The following is a 21,006-nucleotide window of genomic DNA, read 5'->3' on the forward strand; positions in this document are numbered from 1 at the left end:
TGCAGTTGTGAGTTTATATCGCACAATTGCGAGAAAAGTCAGAACTGCGAGATACAAACGTAATTCTGAGAAAAAAGTCAGAATTGAGAGATGCAAACCTGCAAATGCGAGAAAAAAAGTCAGAATTTTGAGATACAGAAAAAAATCTGAATTGCGAGCTTATATCTCACAATTGTGAAAGAAAAGTAAAAATTGCAAGATACCAACATGTAATTCGGAGAAAAAACAAAAAGAAAAAAAAAAACAATTGCACGTTTATATCTCGCAGTTGACATTATTTCTCGTAATTGCATATTTATATCAAGCTATTCTGAGAGCAAAGTCAGAACTTCCCACAATTCCCATAACTCTGACTTTACAAACACGTAATTCTGAGAAAAAATTCTGATCGCAAGTTATAAACTTGCGAAGACAAGAAAAAAGTCAGAAGTGCAAGATACCAATGTAATTCTGAGAAAAAAATTCGAATTGTGAGTTTATATCTCACAACTGTGAGTTCATATCATGCAATTCTGACTTATAACTTGCAATTGCAACTAGAAATTGACAGTGTGGTCCCTAGAGACATCTCTGTAAACCCTTCCTCCTACCAGAGAAAAAAAAAATAGATTTACAATCAGGCTAATTACAAAAAAAGGAAATGATCGTCTGTTTGGAGGAAATGGACACTCATAAATTCTAAGCTCCTCTGACAGGTGTTTTAAAAACACTGACTCTATCATTTCAGAAGGCTTCATTACGCTAATTGAAGTCCAGAAGAAAATCAACCTGATTGATGGCGCATCCTGGTCTCATCTCCATTGCCATTGCACATGCATCCAACATATCATCCACCTCTACATTCTGCAACGTTCTGCTGATGCGTCCAGACACATCTACAGCTGGCCTGCCATTAAACGCATGGAAATGAAATTCTAAGTGAAGCTGCGTGCTGAGAGTGAACGAGTCACAATGTGCTCAGGGGCTACACGGCCAGAGATTTCCACTTGGAAAGGCACTGGAATAGCCAGATGGAACTGTTTGAAAAAAACACAACCCTGTTTAACAACCAAACTCGCTCATGCAACCATTTCGGAATGGCATAGTAATTCCATTTCCTGTGTGTACTTGTATGTGTTGCTGCATTTCATTGTTAAACATACAAATGGACTGACTTAACAGTCACGGTATGGTATCAAACCCAAGGGCGAGATACAGGTAATGTCTACACTAAATCAACCGAACAAGACCCATTAAGCCTACGGCTGTGCCTCCAAAGCATGATCTACACTGCTCAAACAAAGAACTGAATAACAGAACACATATACAACCTGCATTCACTCACTCACTGAACAAAATCTACTTCCCCTAAATGGCATCAGTTACACTACACTGTGAGTTTTCACTGTAGAGACAGAAATGTGGCACCGAAATCTCTTAGTTTATCATTGTATATGTCTGTTTTCAGCTGCTATATCACAATAGTTTTAATAGCCCAAAAACCAGCATAGAGAAACAGCAACCTGTGCACCATTTTTTGCTGTAATGATGTTTGCAGTCAGAATTGGATAATTTGGTGTATAATTTAATAGAATTTAATCATTTATTTATTTTTGAAATGTCCCACAGAATATATTTAACAATCAGAAAGCAGCTGTTATATGGTGTGCACTTATTATGCAATGTATCATTTTTTTCCCTTCTTGCATGATTTAGCACACTACAAATCTGCCAAATCTTGATGTGATTGAGAAAGACAGACAGGGGGCAAAAAGCCGAAAAGGTTCCTCACATAACACAAACACATAACCACTAATCAGAAATGCAATAACCCCAATAATGGGATATTAACCAACAATTCATTTATCATTCCTGCAGAAAACAACCATGTGGCTTGTAGATTTCATCATTAAACTGCAATAATTCGCATTAGCGAATGATTTGGAGGCTGTCCAACCAGACGTAAAGGGAGTTTTAATATCAGAAGCTTGTATTCTTCATGGCTGGCAAACAATGCTCTTCAGATTTGCAAATGTGCGCATCTTTGGTTAGTAGGCACCTGCTAGATGTACTGCGGCATCTGTCATTCCACTGAAATGTTCCACACAATCACAAGGATTTTTAAAGTCTTTAAAGTGTGTCCTCCATTTTAATTGCTTTTCTGGATATAAGCAGTAAATAGGGGGGAAATGAAAGACAAACGACGACCATCTGCCAGCATCATCACCAGCCAATCAGATCTGTTTTTTTTCCCCATCAAGTACCAGAATGCTGGCCAACTGCAAATTACTGCCTGCCCAAAATGATGCAAAAACAAAGTTTTTGCCTGAACTCTTCATATTTCTCTGACCAACCTCAAATTTGGTGTGCAAACAGAAGACAAACACATGGGCCAAAGTTTCCATCGCTCTTGACCAATGCATTTCCATGATTTCTAGACACATTTTTGAAAAAAGGAGTTAGAAATGCATGCACAAAGAAAAATTCTATAATTCTAGACATTCTAGAACTCTGATTTGTCACAAATATTGCTGTATAAATTCTGTCAGGGGGAAGAAAAAAAAAAAAAAAATCTCCAGATCTATTATGACCTTGCTCAACATGAGCATTCGAAACCACAACATCTTGCTTATGATTCCCACTTGAGTTAAACTTTGCAAACAACTGATGCATGTTTTCAACTCAGCGAGAGAATCAAAAATCAATGACCTCAAACTGTCAATAATAAAAAGGCCTTAGACTCTCACAGCTCAGCTGAGGTTCTGAAAGCTGTAAAACAACCAAGGGCACTGTGGACTGCATACCTTGTTAAGTCCAGTATATATAGTTCAGTATAATCCAATGCCAAGGGACTGAATGCAATTACGGAGTTTAGCTTCACTCACCATTACGATTCATTGGCCTCCACACCACACTAGAAACACGTCATTCGAGATCAGAATCAAAACTGTTTTTATTGCTTCCATGAGGGTCTTCCCACAAGCAGTCACACATGCATTGAGTTGGGGGTGGTGGAAACCATGAATAAGAGGTGGCAGCACCAAGGTTTTGGCTTGCAGGCATAAACTTGGCCGACATAACGCATCCTACGGGACCTTTCTGTCACAGTGCGTTATGGGTTACAAATTGCAAAGCAGACGGAAATCTCATTCTGTGTTACAACATACTGGATCATATAGCAGCCAACAGTTGAAAAAATCCCTAGTAAATCAGCCTTTGAAATAGGAATGCGAGTACCGGTCAATACTAAAATAAAAAGCTGCAACGATGCCAGTCTTTCTGTAATATTGCTAGGGCAAATTAAATTGGGTAGCTGCACATTGCCTTTGTCACATTGTTTTTTATATGAGAAATATAATACTATACTCTACCAGTCAAAAGTTTTTGAACTGTAAGATTTTTTTTTGTTTTATAAAGAATTCTCTTCTGCTTACCAAGCCTGCATTTATTTGATCCAAAATATAGAAAAAAACTGTGATATTGTGAAATATTTTTACTATTTAAAATAATAGCTTTCTATTTTAATAAATTATAGAAATTAATACTTTTATTTAGCAAGGATGCTTTCGATCAAAAGTGATTATAAACACATTTATTCATCAGAGAAACCTGAAAAAAATCTACTCAGCTGCTACTCAACATAATGATAATATTAAATGTTTTTGAGGAGCAAATCAGAATATTAGAATGATTTCTGAAGAATCATGTGACTGGAGTAATGAAGCAAAAAAAAAAAAAAAAAAAAAAAAAAAAAAAAAAAAAAAACCCAGCTATTTTAAATAGTAAAAATATTTCATATATCATAATATTAATTAGATTTTATAATGAATAAGTATTTTATTGCAGGGTAAATTGTTGGTACAATGTTTTTAATATTCTAAATAACAATTTATAAAAATAATTTTATTTTATAATTATATATACACGTTATATTTTATATAATATATTCATTAATATTATTTAAATATAATTTAAAAAAATATTTATATAAAATTACAAAATAACAAAATAAATAATTGCTTTTTTTTAAAAATAAATAATTATTTAAAATAACAGCATTACAGTTCACTGAAACCCAACTTTGGATATAAAAATCTAGCAAGACCAAAAGGCCACACACCTACGCAAACATCACCTCATGACTCATCTGACCATTTCATGTCATTGAGAGCGGTTTATTTTCTGCTTTCTGTTCCTCGTATCCTCAGATCCCCCTTTCCTTTCATTTCCATTTCATTAGCTCCCTCATTCTCAGCCGTACAGCGTGTCTACTCTTGCTTTTCTCCCTTATGTCTGTCTCTTCAATTGTTCTCTCAAGTGTTTGCTTTCATCTCCACAGATCACGCTATGCAATCAAAGGGCTAAACAATTTTGTGTCCTTTTGATTTTGTGTAAATGCACACATGCACACAGAACAAAGGCATACACACACTGACAGACACACTACAACATCTCATTTGCTCGATTCTGTCTTTCTATATTTACGGTTCCTCGCTGATTAAATAAAACATGGTTTCTTTATCCTTCATATGGAATTGTTGACGGCTAAACAACCCAGATTAGCACTGATTCATCCAAGTCTGTCTATAAAGAAGTTGCCAATTAACTGCTTTTTCATCATACAGCATGCTGCAATCTCCTAGAAGAGAAAGGTTAGAGAAGAATAGTAAATTACTCTTACCGTCCACTCACAACAAAACAGGCCACAAGCAAGACCAGAAGCACCGCACCACCTGCCACAGAGATGGCCAGTATGGTTTGCTGGTTGGGATCTCCAACCGCCAGCATATCTAAAAGAGAGAGAAACCAACATTAAAGCACAATTTACCACAGTTTTGACATAATATCTATAGCTTAGCTTCATTATTTAAGGTCAAAACCTATATAAATGCATAACGAACAGTAAAAAATACAATAAATATGTTATATGATGTTTATATTTAGCAAAATGCTCCTCTAGAGCTGATTTTTCTAGCTGACTAATGAGTTTATGCTCATGAATGTGTTTTTCTGAGGTAAATGTGACATTACGTGACATTGTTTACAAGCTGTTGACGTCTTTGCGCAGTTGAAACACTGATTGAGAGATTACATGAGACAAAAACGGATTTTAGTATGTTAAAATCTTTCTTTTAACACACCTTTGGATGTTTACTGATGTTTACTTGCGCTGAAACTGGTATTAAAGCGGAGACAATCAGTTCATATGCGATTCCTGCTAACTTAACGTTACCGCTTCTCCTGCACTGAGGCACTACAGCGATCTGACATAGGCTACACTAATCGATTCGATGCTGGTTATTATTATTATCATTATTATTTTTTTAATTCTTTTAAATTTGTATTAATTTTTTTTCTTTAAAGTGTTTAAAAGTACAAACAAACAGTTTTAAAATTAATTAGTACATTAATATTTCCTCTTACCTACCTAACTGCGCTAATTTAAGAAAATAGTGCCACATAGTAAACAATTAGAAACTGTTAAATTACTTTATTAATACCACAGTGAGTATTCTAACATCATTAACAAGTGTTAAATCACAAACAAAAATAACCCTGACCAACATTTAAGTAGACACACCAAGGGAACGGATGAATTTTTCCACATAATGTTCCAATAACAAGATTTAAGAAAGCGTTCCTCTAATTATGCACACAGAATGGTGGCGTGTACCATATGGTACACAAACTATGAGACAAACACAGCGGGGCATCTGCCTACTCTCGGCTGAAGCTGCTCACACTTCAGAGGAGCACTGACAGAAAATCTACATGCTCAGACTTCAAACACCGCAGCAAGAGAGCAAACTGCGGAGCGTGAGGAGCCTCGTCTATCTCAGGGGACTAATTGAACGTGTTCACATGTATGAATATTTCACAGCCTCTTTCAATGCGCGCGGCGGATTGGAAATTCAATCAGCGGCGTGTGATGGAGAGATACACGCGTGTGACACAGGTTAGGGTTTGGCCGAAACGAATGTCCTTGAGAATTCTGAGATATTCAGCTGTGAATAAGAAATAAGGGGTTTGGTGGCACTTACACAGTCAGAAATTATAGAGAAATCTACAAATTCAAGGACACTGTAAATGGGTTTCTAATAAAGCAATTCACCACAAAGCAATGTGCTTAAAACCCCCTTAACCATGTTAAAATGTAATGCATGCCAATTTTCTGTAATTTTAGGGTCTTATTACTTTAGTCCATGTGACACCAGTGGTTCAGCCATGTCGTGGTACTTTGTGAACGCATGTCGAAGACACAGAAGCAGTGTTGCCAAGTCTGCGGTTTTGCCACTGAATTAAGCTACTTTTACACTACTGCCGCACATTGTTTTTAATGTTCGCAGGTTGAGGTGACCCTAATAACATCATATTTAGTCCCTGAAATGCAAATTTACCCCCTGAATGTGATTTTTAATGGCTCGAAACCCTCAAAATGCAATCAGGCTAGTTTTGGGCTAGTTTTGAGTAGCAATTGGGCAATTGGGTTTTGTTGTGAAAACCAGAAAAGAAGAAATTACTAAAATCAGTGGGCCTCATTCATCAAACTTGCGTAAATATGAGTAAACTCTGAGTTATCTGCACGTAAAAAACAGACATTCCCGAAAACTGTCCTCCGGATTCACAAACGTCCGATTTGACAGTTAAACGTGTATGTTAATGAATACCAATCATTAGTAAATAGGGCACTCGTGCACGCTCATTCACAATTAGCATAATCCCCGCCTATAAATTACAGCTATGCAAATTGCGTGTCCAGGAACGCAGTGGAATATTCTGGTCTACTTTCTCAGGTTTGGCTCCAGTATATTGCATAAAAAGACTAACAGGCCATATGCCTAACAATAATATTCAATAACGTGTGTCCACCAAAGAGTTTTTAGCCAACTAAAAAAAAACAACCAGCTGGTGGCACTTGAAAATGCTTAGGTGGCACAGCATTTTTGCAAAGAAGATTTGTAATATTCACAGCGGGAAAGTATTACTAGTATCTCATTTTTAAGAATTTTACTAAATATAAAAAAAGCAGTAACCAGTAATACTGACTTCACCATTGTTGTAGGGAGTCGTTGTACAAGTAGGACGGTTGGTCGGTATTTGTCTCGCCCCTCCTCTATTTACGGCTTTTTTCGTACCAACTAACATTTTCAAAATATGAAGACTTTCATGAATTTGAAAGTTTATGTCAAAACGGCTTTACGAACGATGTACACAAAAATTCGTTCTGCTCATGTTTCATGAATGAGGCCCATTATTTTTTGTTCTCTTTGCACACAAAAATATTCCTGTAGCTTTATAATATTACGGTCGAAAACTGATGTCACATGGACTATTTTAACAATGTCCTTACTACCTTTCTGGGCCTTTAACGTGTCATTTATGCTGCTGTCTATGCAGGGTCAGAAAGCTCTCGGCTTTCATCAAAAATTTCTTCAATTGTGTCTTGAAGATAAATGAAGGTCTTACAGATTTGGAATGCCATGAAGGTGAGTAAATAATGACAGAATTTTCAGTTTTGGGTGAACTATACCTCGGGTCAGATTTCTCTGAAACTAAAGGAGAACCTTGTGGCTAATCACCAGGAAGTTCTGAAGGTTCTGGAAGCAGGAGATCTCAAAAAGGCAAAACATTTCTGCTTTCTGGAACATTTATGACTGTGCATGAAGGATGGTTTTTCACTCACCTTCGTGGCTTGTCTCCAACTCAATCTCTCCCCTGTAGTTCCCATATCCTCCATCCGTACGCGCTCGAATCCGGAAGATGTATGTGGTTCCTGGCTTGAGTCCATCCACCGTCATACTGTTGGATTTGGTCTTGAGCACAGTGTAGTTCTGATCCTGCTGGTTCTACAGTAGGAAAGAATGGAATAACGAGTGAACAAGGTTGCTTTGTATGAAGATGGATGTCTCGATCCTTTCACAATGACACCTGAATCCGTTCCTGTCCTGCAAACCCCAGGAGTCTGCATGAACTTTGTCGAATCATCCATAATGTATCAACTCACATTGACAGAAACAAATGAAGAACAAGAGAACAAAGCATGCAGATTGGATTCAAATCAGTCAATTGCCAATTAGCAATTAGCTCAGATAGAATTTAGTGCTCATTCAAGCACCTCCTGCCAATGGCTAACACAGTGCTTTTCACATAGACGGATTAAACTGAAAAGAAACGCAGATTTCTGCATTTTTTTTTAAAGGCCTAACAGCGGCTTCCAGTAACTGGAATTTCTCCAGATAAATGACATCAATTCTATTGACTCTGAGCTGTCGCCTCATTGTCCAATTCTCATTGTCCAATCCTAAGGAGAATTCCATACAGTGTGCTCATGTTAATATTTCACTGCTTATCGATATCCATTCATCGTCCTTCATGTAAGCCCTTCGCTAAAGAGGCACGTGGCAGCCCGCTTAGGGAAATCTAACGTTCCAGACAGGAACGCCACGCCCTGCGAGAGAGGGATGGCCATATTTCCTGTGGTGCTATTAAATCTAAGATGGGCCAAACAGGCGGCATCAAACGGATCGCGGACACAGCGGCAGCCAAGCCTGTCCATCTGTGCGCTCCATCTAAAAGCCACATAGCCCATAATCACCTGAATAAATCATAATAATTACCCATAACCCTGTCTTTATGCCACACAGCCAAGTACAGTGGTACTGGAGGGTGTCACCGAGGGATCTAAATAACTGATTGCACGAAATCACTTACCTCGTGTATAGAAATGAAGACCTGGATGCGAAAACCTCTAAGCACGTCTCAGTTTTTGTTTTTTAAATGAGCAATTTTTAGGCTCGTATAAAAATAACATTGGTATTTTTGGAAAAACAAAAAGCCATTCAATAACTGCTAATAACCTTTTCTTTGCCGTTAAAGTGAAATTACTGAACATAAACATAGAAGCATAAACATAAAAATGCTCATTTAAAGGAAAAAAATATCAGACGGGCTTGACTTTTGCATCTGAAGTCTTAAAATGTTGCAGAAAGTGGTTCGCTCTAGAGATGTGATACATTTGCATCAAATCATTTATTGAGCAATATTAGATTTTTTTTTTTTATTGTGCATGCTCATTTTTGCTATTTTTACATTCACTGCCATCTAAAACTCACTTCAACTGCAATTCACACCGTTAAACATAATGTTCAGCATATCTGGTCAGCATATAATACATTATAATATTGTGATGCCTAAACTCACTTGTAGTATATGTGACCCTGGACCACAAAACCAGTCATAAGGGTAATTTTTTTTAAATTGAGATTTAGAAATCATCTGAAAACTGAATAAATAAGCTTTCTATTGATGTATGGTTTGTTAGGACAATATTTGGTTGAGATACAACTATTTGAAAATCTAGAATCTGAGAAAATAATAATAAATAATAATAATCAAAATATTGAGAAAAATCACCTTTAAAGTTGTTCAAATGAAGTTCTTAGCAATACACAATACTAATCAAAAATTAAGTTTTAAAACATTTATGGTTGGAAATTTACAAAATATCTTCATGGAACATGATCTTTACTTAAAATCCTAATGATTTTTGGCATAAAAGAAAAATCTATAATTTTGACCCATACAATCTATTGTTGGCTATTGCTACAAATATACCCATGCTACTTATGACAGGTTTTGTGGTCCAGAGTCACATATATTCTTTTAAATCACTGATTTTAATTTCATTTTTAATTTATTTAGACACAATAGAACAGAATAGTATTTTAAGATAATATAATTGCAACTGATATTTAATATATTTAATATTACAATGGAATTTTAATATAAATTTATTTAAAAATTTGTAGCTCCCAGTACCGGAAAAAGTTGTTTTAATAAAGTACAATTTTAAAATACATTTCATATAGTTATTATTACAATATAAATTTAATATATATTTATTAGTTACAGGGCATAAAATAAATATATGCTAGTGTAAAAAAAAAAAAAAAAAGGCTTAACTACATAGTACAACACATTATTTTCTATACGGACCCAACTCATAACAATATTGCATACTTCATATGACATGACATTACTTAAAATGTTCAAATGAAGATTTCAAATACTACTTAAAATCAGATTTGATCATTTAGAACGAGAATCTTATTTTAATCGGATTTAAAATCACATATGGACAAGGTTTTAATCGGATTTCAAACATAATCGCATATGGATTTGCAAATATATCAGATTTCACATATTTTTTTGGCTGTTCAGTCTACAAACACTAAACAGGTCTGAGTTGGATGAAGTAAAAATTGGATTTTTGCTTCCCATCTGAACAAAGGACAGGACAATAATGTCATCAAGTCTAAAATGTGACAACCCCAAAGGTTTTTGGCAGACAGGAGATCCATGAATGTTAATTGGGGCCGAATGAAGCATGCCTGTGTTAACATTACTGTCTCTCCCCAGGGTACGATAAAAGTGAGACACCATATGTCCAATCAGCAAACGAAGGACTTGCATAGGGCCAAAAGGTCATGGAGATCAAAAGCGTCTAACCTTTTCATAATAGGTGACTTCATACTCCACCACGGTCCCGTCGGCAGGTTCTGGACCCTGCCAAGCCAGCGTTACACTGTCAGTGCCCTTCCTTTCCTTTAAGATGACGCTCACTGAAAAAAAAAAAAAAAGAGAGAGATGAATTGAGATTGATTTCCATGTAAAAGAGGAGGATTAATTACACTTCTAATTAAAGAGGGCTGCCAGAGCGCGTCTTGTCTTTTTTGGGAGTGATAAATTATTCCGCGTGTGTAGTGAGTCATTTTCACCCCGTACTACATAGCTGGCACGCAGCCAGAGCACCTCAGCCCTTCTATTCGTACAACAGCAGCGTTCGTGAGCCGCCCTGAGCGGAAAGAGACAGAGACAGAGGTGCTAATGATGGTGTCAGATTGTGAGTACAAACGAGGGCCTCCCGTTTTGGGCCCCGGCAGCTAGTGATGAATGAAGGAGCTGACGTTTCGATCTTTAATGAGCTGTGCGAGTCTTAACTCGGCATACTGTGATCTGCCGCGCGGCACTGACACAGTGACACCGCTAACTGCCGTACGCACACAAACACTCTAAAACTGATAAACAAACAGCTACGCTGATATCTCAGCATGTGTTCGGTTTACAGATAAAGAACAGACACGCTTCAGTTCAGAGTAATGAAAGAAAAGTGTTTCAAAATATGACAGCAAAAGAAGTAGCAGATGAATTAAACAGTAAAAACAGGACAATAACGCATTTATATATAGCCAACATGATCTGAGCTTTACGTGAACTCCTCAGTCTAAATATGAATATGGTTTGCAAGAATAACAAATTGATTTTTTTTTCCTTTTGCAATCATACAACTAAATTTTTGTGTCAGTAAGACTTCATGTTTTTTAAGTCTCTTATGTTCACCAAGGCTGCATTTATTTGATCAAAACACAATTTAAAACAATGGTTTTCTATTTTAATATGTTTTAAAATATAATTTATTCCTGTGATGACAAAGCTGCATTTTCAGCAGCATTACTCCAGTCTTCAGTGTCACATGATCCTTCAATCATCAATGTGAAAAACAGTTGTGCTTCTTAATATTTTTGTGCCCGACCACAGAATAAAAAAATAAAAAAAAAAAGGTAATTGTGACTTTTTATCTCACAATTCTGACTTTTTGAGAATTGTGAGATATAAATAAAGTCAAAACTGCATCATAAAAACACAACTGCGAGTTATAAAATCAGAATTGAGACATTTTTTCTCAGAATTCCGAGTTTATATCTTGCAATTGTGACTTTCTCACAATTATTTTATATCTCGCAATACTGATTTTTCTCAGAATTACAAGTTTACATCTCACAATTCTGACATCTCACAATTTTCCACCCTCAAAATTGACTTTATAACTTGCAATCGCAAGCTTATATTTCACAATTCTGAGGAAAAAAAGCCAGAATTGCAAGATATAGACTCACATTTGCAAGAAAAAAAGTGAGAATTGCGAGTTTATATCTCACAATTGTGACTTTTTCCTCAGAATTTAAATTTACATCTCACAATTGTGACTTTTTTCTCAGAATTGAGAGTTTATATCTCACAATTCTGACTTAAAGTCAGAATAGCGAGATATAAACTCAGTCATTTTCCCCCTCAAAACTGATTTTATAACTCGCAATTGCAAACTTCTGAGGAAAAAAGTCAGAAATGCAAGTTTATATCTCATAATTCTGACTTAGTTATCTCACAATTTACCTTTTTGTTCCTCAGAAATGCGAGTATATTTTTAGCAATTGTGACTTTCTCAGAATTGCAAGTTTATATCTCACAATTTTTCCCCTTCAAAATTATATCTCACAATTCTAAGAAAAAAAGTCTAAATTGCGAGAAAAAGTCCGAACTACAAGACATAAACTCGCATTAGCAAGAAAAAGACTTTCTTTCTCTCAACTGTGAGTTTATAATCACGCAATTCTGAGAAAAAAAGTCTGAATTTCGAGTTTATATCTTGCAATTCTGAGAGAAAAAGTCAGAATTGTGAGATAAAAAGTCACAATTTTCTTTTTTTAATTCAGTGGCAGAAATGGGCTTCCATAATAAAGATTTTTTTTTGTAACATCATACAATGTTTTTTAAAAATGACTATATTTCTTTATTAACATGAACCCAAAATAGGTTGTAAACATTTAGTAATATGTTCAATAAATGAACATTTATTATTAAGTTGAATAAATAAAAATAAAACTTTTTTTAAACAGCTTAATAATACATGTTCACCTTTTAATTGCTGCTGATGCCTCCAGTAATTATGTGTCTGATTTTTAATTTACAACCTATTTTGGGTTCATTTTAAGCCAGCCATACAGTAATTTTTTAATCAGTTAAGTAAAACTACCCAGAAGGTTGGGTTAAACATTTAACCCAACCACTGTCAAAGGCAACCCAGTCGCTGAATTTGTCTATATTTTACCCAGTGCGGGTTGTACTTTAAGCATTTTTTAGAGTGTACTGATTCCAAAATGTAAAACAGTAATGGTGTCAATTTCGATTTCTTGTTGTCTTGTGCATGGAAGATCAACGTAAATAACAAACTTGCATTATACATTCATATATGTAGCATTAAAACACTCTGCATTCAGTTCTTATGATGTCATGAATCTGTCAGCTTTGATGTATTCGTCACTTTGTGTCTCCACACAATTTGCATCTATAAATATTCTGTTTGCTATCTCTTGCACACCTGCCGATGAAAGATGTGCGCCGAAACATCAGTCAATATCCGAATCATGCAAAACATGCAAATACACGCACTACATCATCCCAGAAGTCTCCTCTCGACACGGTGCATTGTCTCTTGAATATTTCAAGCGGTGTGGACCAGAGGCCAAGCACTCGAAATACAGGCCAATCAGAGTTACGTATACCTCAAATCAGTCCCCGCCCATTAGTGGCGTTTCCACGGTTACAGGCACGTCAGCTCTCATAAGAGCGAAGGGCTGTTGATCTGGGCATCCTGGGTAACTCTCCTCTCAGGCTTCTCATTACGCTGCCTGTCTCGCTCTTGTTCTCTGAGGGGCTGATTCATACTTAACCACAGGATCAGGAGAGCTCGTCCCTCCTCTCGACCAATGACAGGCTTCGCGGCGCTCACAGAGAGCGGGTTTAAAGGTCATGTGAGATATAAGAGGACCCGCTGAAGCACAGCGCACCCGTGTAAAATTCAAAAGCAGGAAGGAGGAGACGAAAATTGTGAGTACAGCTTCAGAGATTTGCTGAAAAATCTGTACTTGAGGACATTTAAAGCTGCTGAAAGACACTGAATACTACATAACCCTGACCCTTCTGACAGCAAGTTATAAAATATATCTACGTCACATATCATGCCATTTATTTTGTAGGAACCACGTGAAAAGGCCAAAAAAGGAAATAAATACAGTATGTCCTTGGAAAATGTTCACAACATTTACAACAAAAGGTTTCAGGCTTTTGATGCCTTCATATAAAGCCAGCACCTAACAAGAAACCTCTTCATAAAAATAAAGACAGCTGTATATTTTCATGTATACAGAGCTCGTTTACACTGCATATGAAAATATTAAGTGTGATATGATAAAATATATAATATTTATGATTACGTTTGCATTAATTTATTAAAATAATACTTGATATATATTTATAAATTACTACATTAATATTCTGTATTGTATATCTTATTATAAATTATATTGTTGATATTATCTACCAATTTTAAATTTAAATATATTTAGAGAAATTACTCATTTGTATTATTAGTTGCATGAATGAATAAATGCACAATAAATAAATAAATAAATAAATAAATAAAATATTAGTTTAATTTATTTATTGAATGTACTTGTGTAATATAAATATATAAATATAAATATAAATATTATATTAATTTGAACTAATTTATTTATATATAAAAATTGATTTAAATTACCAATTTTACATTTTAAATATATTTAGATAAATTAATAATTAATTAAATAATAATTAATAATTTGATAATTGATAACTAACAATTAATAATTAATAATTAATAAATTTTAGTTGAATGCATTTATTTATTTATACATACAAAACTCTTTTTGGTTACAAGATTTTGTTTCAATATCAAAACTCAATAGTTAACAAGATAAAATAACGACAATTAATCAAATATAAAAAACAAACACTGAAAAAAAATGAATAAAGCATCTGCTAACTGGTGATAAAAATTATTTTTTATATTTAAAATTTTATATTATATTATATTATTTTATATTATTTTTATATTTAAAAAAAGTATATTTATATTAATTTAAAATAAATGTTACTTGAAGAAATGTATATATACAAAACTCTATATGCTAAAACTTCAACAGAATAAAATTAATCTGTAATTAACAAAATTTCTAAAAAAAAAAAAAAAAAAAAACTAAACACTGAATTAGAGCCTTCAGACACAATCTTTGAAAACCCCTAAATCAGAGGCTACTAATAATCAGAAAAAAATGGTTTAATTGAGAAACACAGAATGTAACTGTGTGACATCTCACCTGTCTGGCTGGTGGTGACGTTGACAGACACTAGTTGACGTGGACTGGGGCTGAGATCTGACACTCCATTCAGAGCTTCGATGCTGAAGGTGTAATTGGTGTGAGGCTGCAGTTCTGTGACCAGAACTCTGGGGTGTGTCAAGCCAAACTGCCTGGGGTTGAAATGTGGACCGCTTCCACAGGGGACGCACTTCTCACTGTCTCCTGCAGCCCCTGTTTCTCCAGAGCACTTCCTGCAGTGGACACTATAGCTGACGTCTCCACGTCCACCACTTTCGCGTGGAGGACTCCATTCGAGAGTGACTGCAGTCTCGTTCACCATGGAAATAGGGTTGCCGGGTGCTGAAGGTGGTCCTGATGAATGTACACACAAGTAAAGCACATCAGTTGTGCACATATCCAAACAACATCATGAAAACACAATAATAAAGTAGATGTTTCATTGCTTTATTTTTGTAAATATTTAGGAAGCCACATAGACCCTGCTTACTTGTGCACGCCATAGAGCGAGGGTCCGATTCAGCCCTGTAGAAGCCTCTCTCACACACACACTCGGAGGCCTTGTCCTGATGGGAATAGCTGTGTGGAGGGCACTTCACGCAGTATGCATCCATAGCAGAGGCCTTGTAGAAGCCTGACCGACATGCTATCGAAGAAGGGGAAAAAAAATGTATTATTGTTTTTATATTCAGAAATAGTACTTTTGTAACATATTACATAAATTACATACATCTGTATATATATATATATATATATATATATGCAATAAAATACTTCATACATACATACATACCTACACACACACACACACACACACACTTAATGTAATTCCAAATAATTACTTTATTTATTCATTATTTACTTAATAATAATATATGGGGTCGACTGATTATCGGCGCCGATACTAAGCATTTTTATGGTTATCGGTATCAGTCATTTTCAAAAGCGATTTGCCAATAAAATTATTTAAAAGCATTTTAAGAAAGCTTGTCAGAGCCCTTCTTATAATTTTTACATTAATTTTCATTTTAGTTATATATATCGGTTCTAAATATCAGTTATCGGTATTGGCATAAGCCCTGAAAAACGTATCAGTCGACCTGTAATATTTAATCATTTTTTATAATTTAAGAAATTTATTGTCATTATATTTCTGTTTTTTTGTACTTATTTTAGATAAGATTTAGATTTTATTTCTTAATTATATTCTAGATTTATATTTTAAGGTTTTAAGATTATTACTTGAGAAAAACATAAAAAGTATACATAAAATTAGTTATGTACACTTCAGGGGTCGACCGATTATCAGCACAGATATTAAGCATTTTTTTTTATGGTAATCAGCATCTGTCATTTTCAAAGCCGATTTGCCGATAAAATTATTTAAAACATTTAAAGAGGTTTTGTCAGAGCTCTTGTTATTGTTAATTTTGACATAAGGTTTCTTTTTACACCAGACATATATCAGTTCAAAATATCGGTTATCGGTCTACTTGATCTGTAATAATCAGTATGGGCACTTATCGCTCAACCCCTAATATTTAACCATTTCTAATAATTAAAGAAATGTATTGTATCTATATTTCAGATTTCTTACATATTTTAGATAATAGATATATTAGATATATTTATATTTGATTGTATTTATTATTTATATTTTAGATTTCGATCATTAATTGAGAAAAAAATATATAAAACTACACATAAAATTAGATATACAGTATATACATTAGGGATCAGCCTGGGGTGTGTTTCCCAAAAACATTGTATGCTAGCACTATGGTGGCAATATCGGTTCAAAAACAGTTTTAGCCTTGACCCTGAAAAACACATATCGGTCGACCCCTAATATTAAACCATTTATAAAAATTAAAGAAATGTACTGTAATTATATTTCAGATTTTTAAATATATTTTAGATATGATTTAAATTTTATTTTATGTATTATTTATATTTTACTATTATTTATATTTATAAAAAAACAAAAACAAAAAAAAATCATATAAAATTCTAGAGAGAGAGAGAGAGAGAAAAAGAGAGAGAGAGTATAATAACTATCCCTCCATCCATCCATTCCCCTCTGAAAAGGGAAATACACTCAGATCAAACTCAGGTTATTTGCATATAAAGATTCTTAAAGTTACAGTAGTGTAAACAGCCTGTTGTGTGCTAAAGCTACAAGAGAGTGAAAAAAGGTTCAAGTAAAACTACATTATGACTGATCTTGGAGCAGGAAACCTCGACTTCCATTAGTCAGTAAGTGTAGGTTCCAAGTTATTCTTTTTATTTCATTTATAAATGGGAAAAAAATCTAATAAGGAAGCATCTGAAAAACAAAATGTGTGATGTTATCTGAGGGAGGTTTCCTCTCAGCTCTCGTCACCTTCTCCAGCGAGGCATAACTAACATCCCACTGCAGCATTAGCCTGACTGGAGGCACGTGGCGGCCGTGTTTTCTGCGAGTGTGTGTGTGGGACTCGGGTTAAGTTGGAACTGAGTGAGTGTGATTGGTCTGTGTGTGTGCGCATTAGAGCACTTCCCCTCAGGGACGTCGTGCCAGACTCCCATGTTGCCCCTGAACTAAAAGCAAACCCTATATTTCTGCAAACACATCCCAAACATGTCAGTTCTTATCAGCCACAGCACAATGCCTCCAACATATTTCCCTTTTCAAGAGAGGCTTTTCAAAGCGACTAATACTGAACTTTGCACTGTGCTAATGGAGTGTAGAGTGACGGCAGCTTTGAGAAGCAGTTAAAGGTGGATGTCGTTTTGAGAGGTGTTGCTTGTAAATTTAACAACGCTGAGTGACTCAACCTACGCTGTAATTAATAACTCAAACACAGAGGCCGTCTTGGGCTCCAAGGCAGCTTCATTAGAGAAGTTAATATTCACAAGAGAAAGCTGTGCATGAAAAATAACAATGAAACCTTTTTTTTTTTTTTTTTTTTTTTTAAATAAACTATTAAAAAGTATTTTACACCACATCAGAGCCATGGCCTAGCAGTATATGAGGCGGCAGTTCAGGTCTGGTTTGCAACATTTTCTGCTTTCAATTCTAAATAAAAAAAAAAACTATTTACAAAAACATTCAAAAATTTGTGATCAGTAAGATTTGTAATGTTTTTTACTTCTGTGATGCAAACCCTATTTTAATATACTTTAAAACCGAATTTACTTCTGTGATGCAAACCCTACATTTTCAGCATTATTACTCAGTCCTAAATGTCAAATGATCCTTCAGAAATTATTCTAATATGCTGACTTATCAGTTTTGGAAACCGTTGTGCTGCTCAATATTTTTCTGGAACCTGTGATACATTTTTTAGGATTCTTTGATGAATAAAATGTTAAAAAGGACAGCATTTATTTAAAATAGAAATCTTCTGTAACAATATACACTACCGTTCAATGTTTAGGGTCAGGAAATTTGTTCTTTCATTCTTTGTTTGAAAGAAATTAATACTTTGATTCACCAAGGATGTGTTAAATTGATAAAAAAGTGATAGTAAAGACTTCTTTGGTTAGAAAAGATTTCTATTTTGAATAAATGCGGTTCTTTTAACTTTCTATTCATCAAAGAATCCTAAAAAAACTATCATAGGTGCCAAAAAAAATATTAAGCAGCATAACTTTTTCCAAAACTGATAATGTGACCCTGGACCTCAAACCCAGTCATAACTGTCTCTTTTTGTCAAAATTGAGACTTAAACATCATCTGAAAGCTGAATAAATAAGCTTTCCATTGATGTATGGTTTGTTAGGATATTTGGCCAAGATACACTATTTGAAAATCTGGAATCTGAGGGTGCAAAAAAAAAAAAAAAAAAAAAAAAAATTATCATCGTTTTGACCCATACAATGTATTTTTGGCTATTGCTACAAATATACCTATGCTACTTAAGACTGGTCAGGGTCACATATTATAACGATTTCTGAATGACTGTGTGACACTGAAGACTGAAGTAAACTGTAAAAAAAACAATTTGTTGAGTCAACTTAAAATAATTTGTTACAAGGCTGCCTTAAAATTTTAAGTTCAGTCAACTCAAAAAAAGTTTATTCAGCTTGAACGTTATGCTATACTAAGTGACAACTTAGATATTTGAGTTGATTCAACTTAAAATTTTAAGGAAGCTGGGTTACTTACCCAGCTGTTATGTTTAACAAACACAAATATCTAAGTTGTTACTTAGTACAACTTAACATTTCAAGTTGGCTAAACTTATTTGAGCTGACTGAACTTAAAATTTTAAGTCAGCAGGGTAACAAATTATTTTAAGCTGACTCAACAAATTGTGTTTTTTGTTTTTTACAGTGTAATAGCTGATGAAAAATTCAGCTTTGCATTACAGGAATAAACTATATTTTAAAGTATATTAAAATAGTTAAAACTGTTATTTTAAATAGCAATATTTAATAATATTACTTTTTAAAAAATATTTTTGATCAAATAAATGAAACAGCCAGAAGAATGCCAATAATAATCAATAGCAGTAGAATGTGCACTACATTGCTCGCTTTATAATTTACACTCACATCCATGGCCTCAATCCATTAACTGACGCTCTGATTTACCACCACATTACCATTAATTAATGGCTGGAGATGTTTCATGATCAATAAGACAGCTGTCCCTCTTAATTAATCAATCAACATCTTTCAGTTCCCCACCAACCAATCAACAGCGGTTTATTGCTAGTATGAAGTGTGAAAAGGTCAAACGAGTCAAAACATGAGCAGATGTGTCTTTTAACAGGAGATCAAATCCTTTAAAACCCCATTTTCAGTTTGTTTTTGTCATTCAATATTTTGGAGTCCATTTGGGCCTCAATAATAATTTCAGGTAGGCTTTCTTCAACATGAATGAAAAAGATGTCTCCATCTATCTCAATCTAGAACCACTAACACAGCCACACACACATAGGGAGAAAACACCGATAATGCTTTAGTAAAGATAAGACCCTCTCAGCTGGAGATCTTTCTGAGAGATTAAAGGAACAAGAATTTGCTCTAAATGCTTTTACTTCAATCCGCCGAGAGGCAATCGGGACCAGCAGAATTAATACTGCTCTTAACAGGAAAAAACGCCTATTTTTTTTATACTTCCACAGTGTGAAATTATTAAATCTTAGCTTTCTCAATGTCACGCTGACTGTATTTTGTTATCTAGCCATGCTCTCCTTTTATTTACGGAGATGTTGTAATCCACAAATACACAAAAAGCCATTGTTTTTTTTTAATGCCAGAGCTCAATGCGCTACATAGTTCCTGCTTTTCTGTTCTCCACCAGTACATAAACAGATGTGAAAATATACACAAAAAAGCCTTTTTCCCCAAACATACTAACTAAAGCTGTATGCTAACAGGCTTACTGAATTCTGGCACAAATCCGTGAGTATTCACTGACCTAAATAATTCCGAGCTAAAACATAGTTTTCAGGGTTATGAGGTGAAGTTCTGCAGCATGGAGTGTAAAAACACTGATTCCAGGACACTAAGCTAAGACTTGAAGAATGTGTGATTGTTTTCTCCATCACCTCTGGTGGTCAACGTGAGGTAAGAAGTGTAAAGTCCCTGTGGTGGTTTGGAACGAGGCCTGAAATGAAACAGCATGTGTGTATTATGGTTTTGCACCCTCTCAGTGTTCAATGCCAAACCAGAAAGCCCTTGGAAAGCCCGGCCTTTTGTACAACTCAACTGGTCTAGTGTGTCAAAGCCAGCACAATAGCAACAAGACAGATTTCGACTACGCCTGCTAACCGCAAATTAAAGGATATGGAAATGCTGTGAAGGACAGATCCAGGAGAAGCAATTTGCCCGTAAGTGGAGAGTTGAAAAGCTCCAAATTAATTGGTCTATCTGAGATCATCAGAGCCTGAAAACATCCTCTAGCAAGGTGAGTCAACTATAATGAAATCTTAATTTAGTCAAACAAAATAAGTGAACATGATGGTTTATGCTCATTTGGTGCTGGCATAGCCATGCC

At 34.8% G+C, this 21,006-nt stretch overlaps 1 protein-coding gene across 2 annotated transcripts in view; it reads right to left on the reverse strand.

Annotated features, from left to right (window-relative positions):
• Positions 1-21,006, reverse strand: part of ek1 (eph-like kinase 1) — an 83,369-nt gene that overhangs the window by 29,711 nt on the left and 32,652 nt on the right. For both annotated transcript variants that reach the window (XM_051097957.1, XM_051097958.1), the window contains exons 4-8: positions 15,508-15,663; positions 15,018-15,371; positions 10,489-10,601; positions 7,664-7,826; positions 4,661-4,769 (exon numbers count right to left, since the gene is read on the reverse strand). In XM_051097957.1, the coding sequence (XP_050953914.1) occupies positions 4,661-4,769; positions 7,664-7,826; positions 10,489-10,601; positions 15,018-15,371; positions 15,508-15,663 (895 nt within the window). The remainder of the gene's footprint in view (positions 1-4,660; positions 4,770-7,663; positions 7,827-10,488; positions 10,602-15,017; positions 15,372-15,507; positions 15,664-21,006) is intronic.

Source organism: Labeo rohita, chromosome 24 (assembly GCF_022985175.1).
Source record: "Labeo rohita strain BAU-BD-2019 chromosome 24, IGBB_LRoh.1.0, whole genome shotgun sequence".
Taxonomy (NCBI): domain Eukaryota; kingdom Metazoa; phylum Chordata; class Actinopteri; order Cypriniformes; family Cyprinidae; genus Labeo; species Labeo rohita.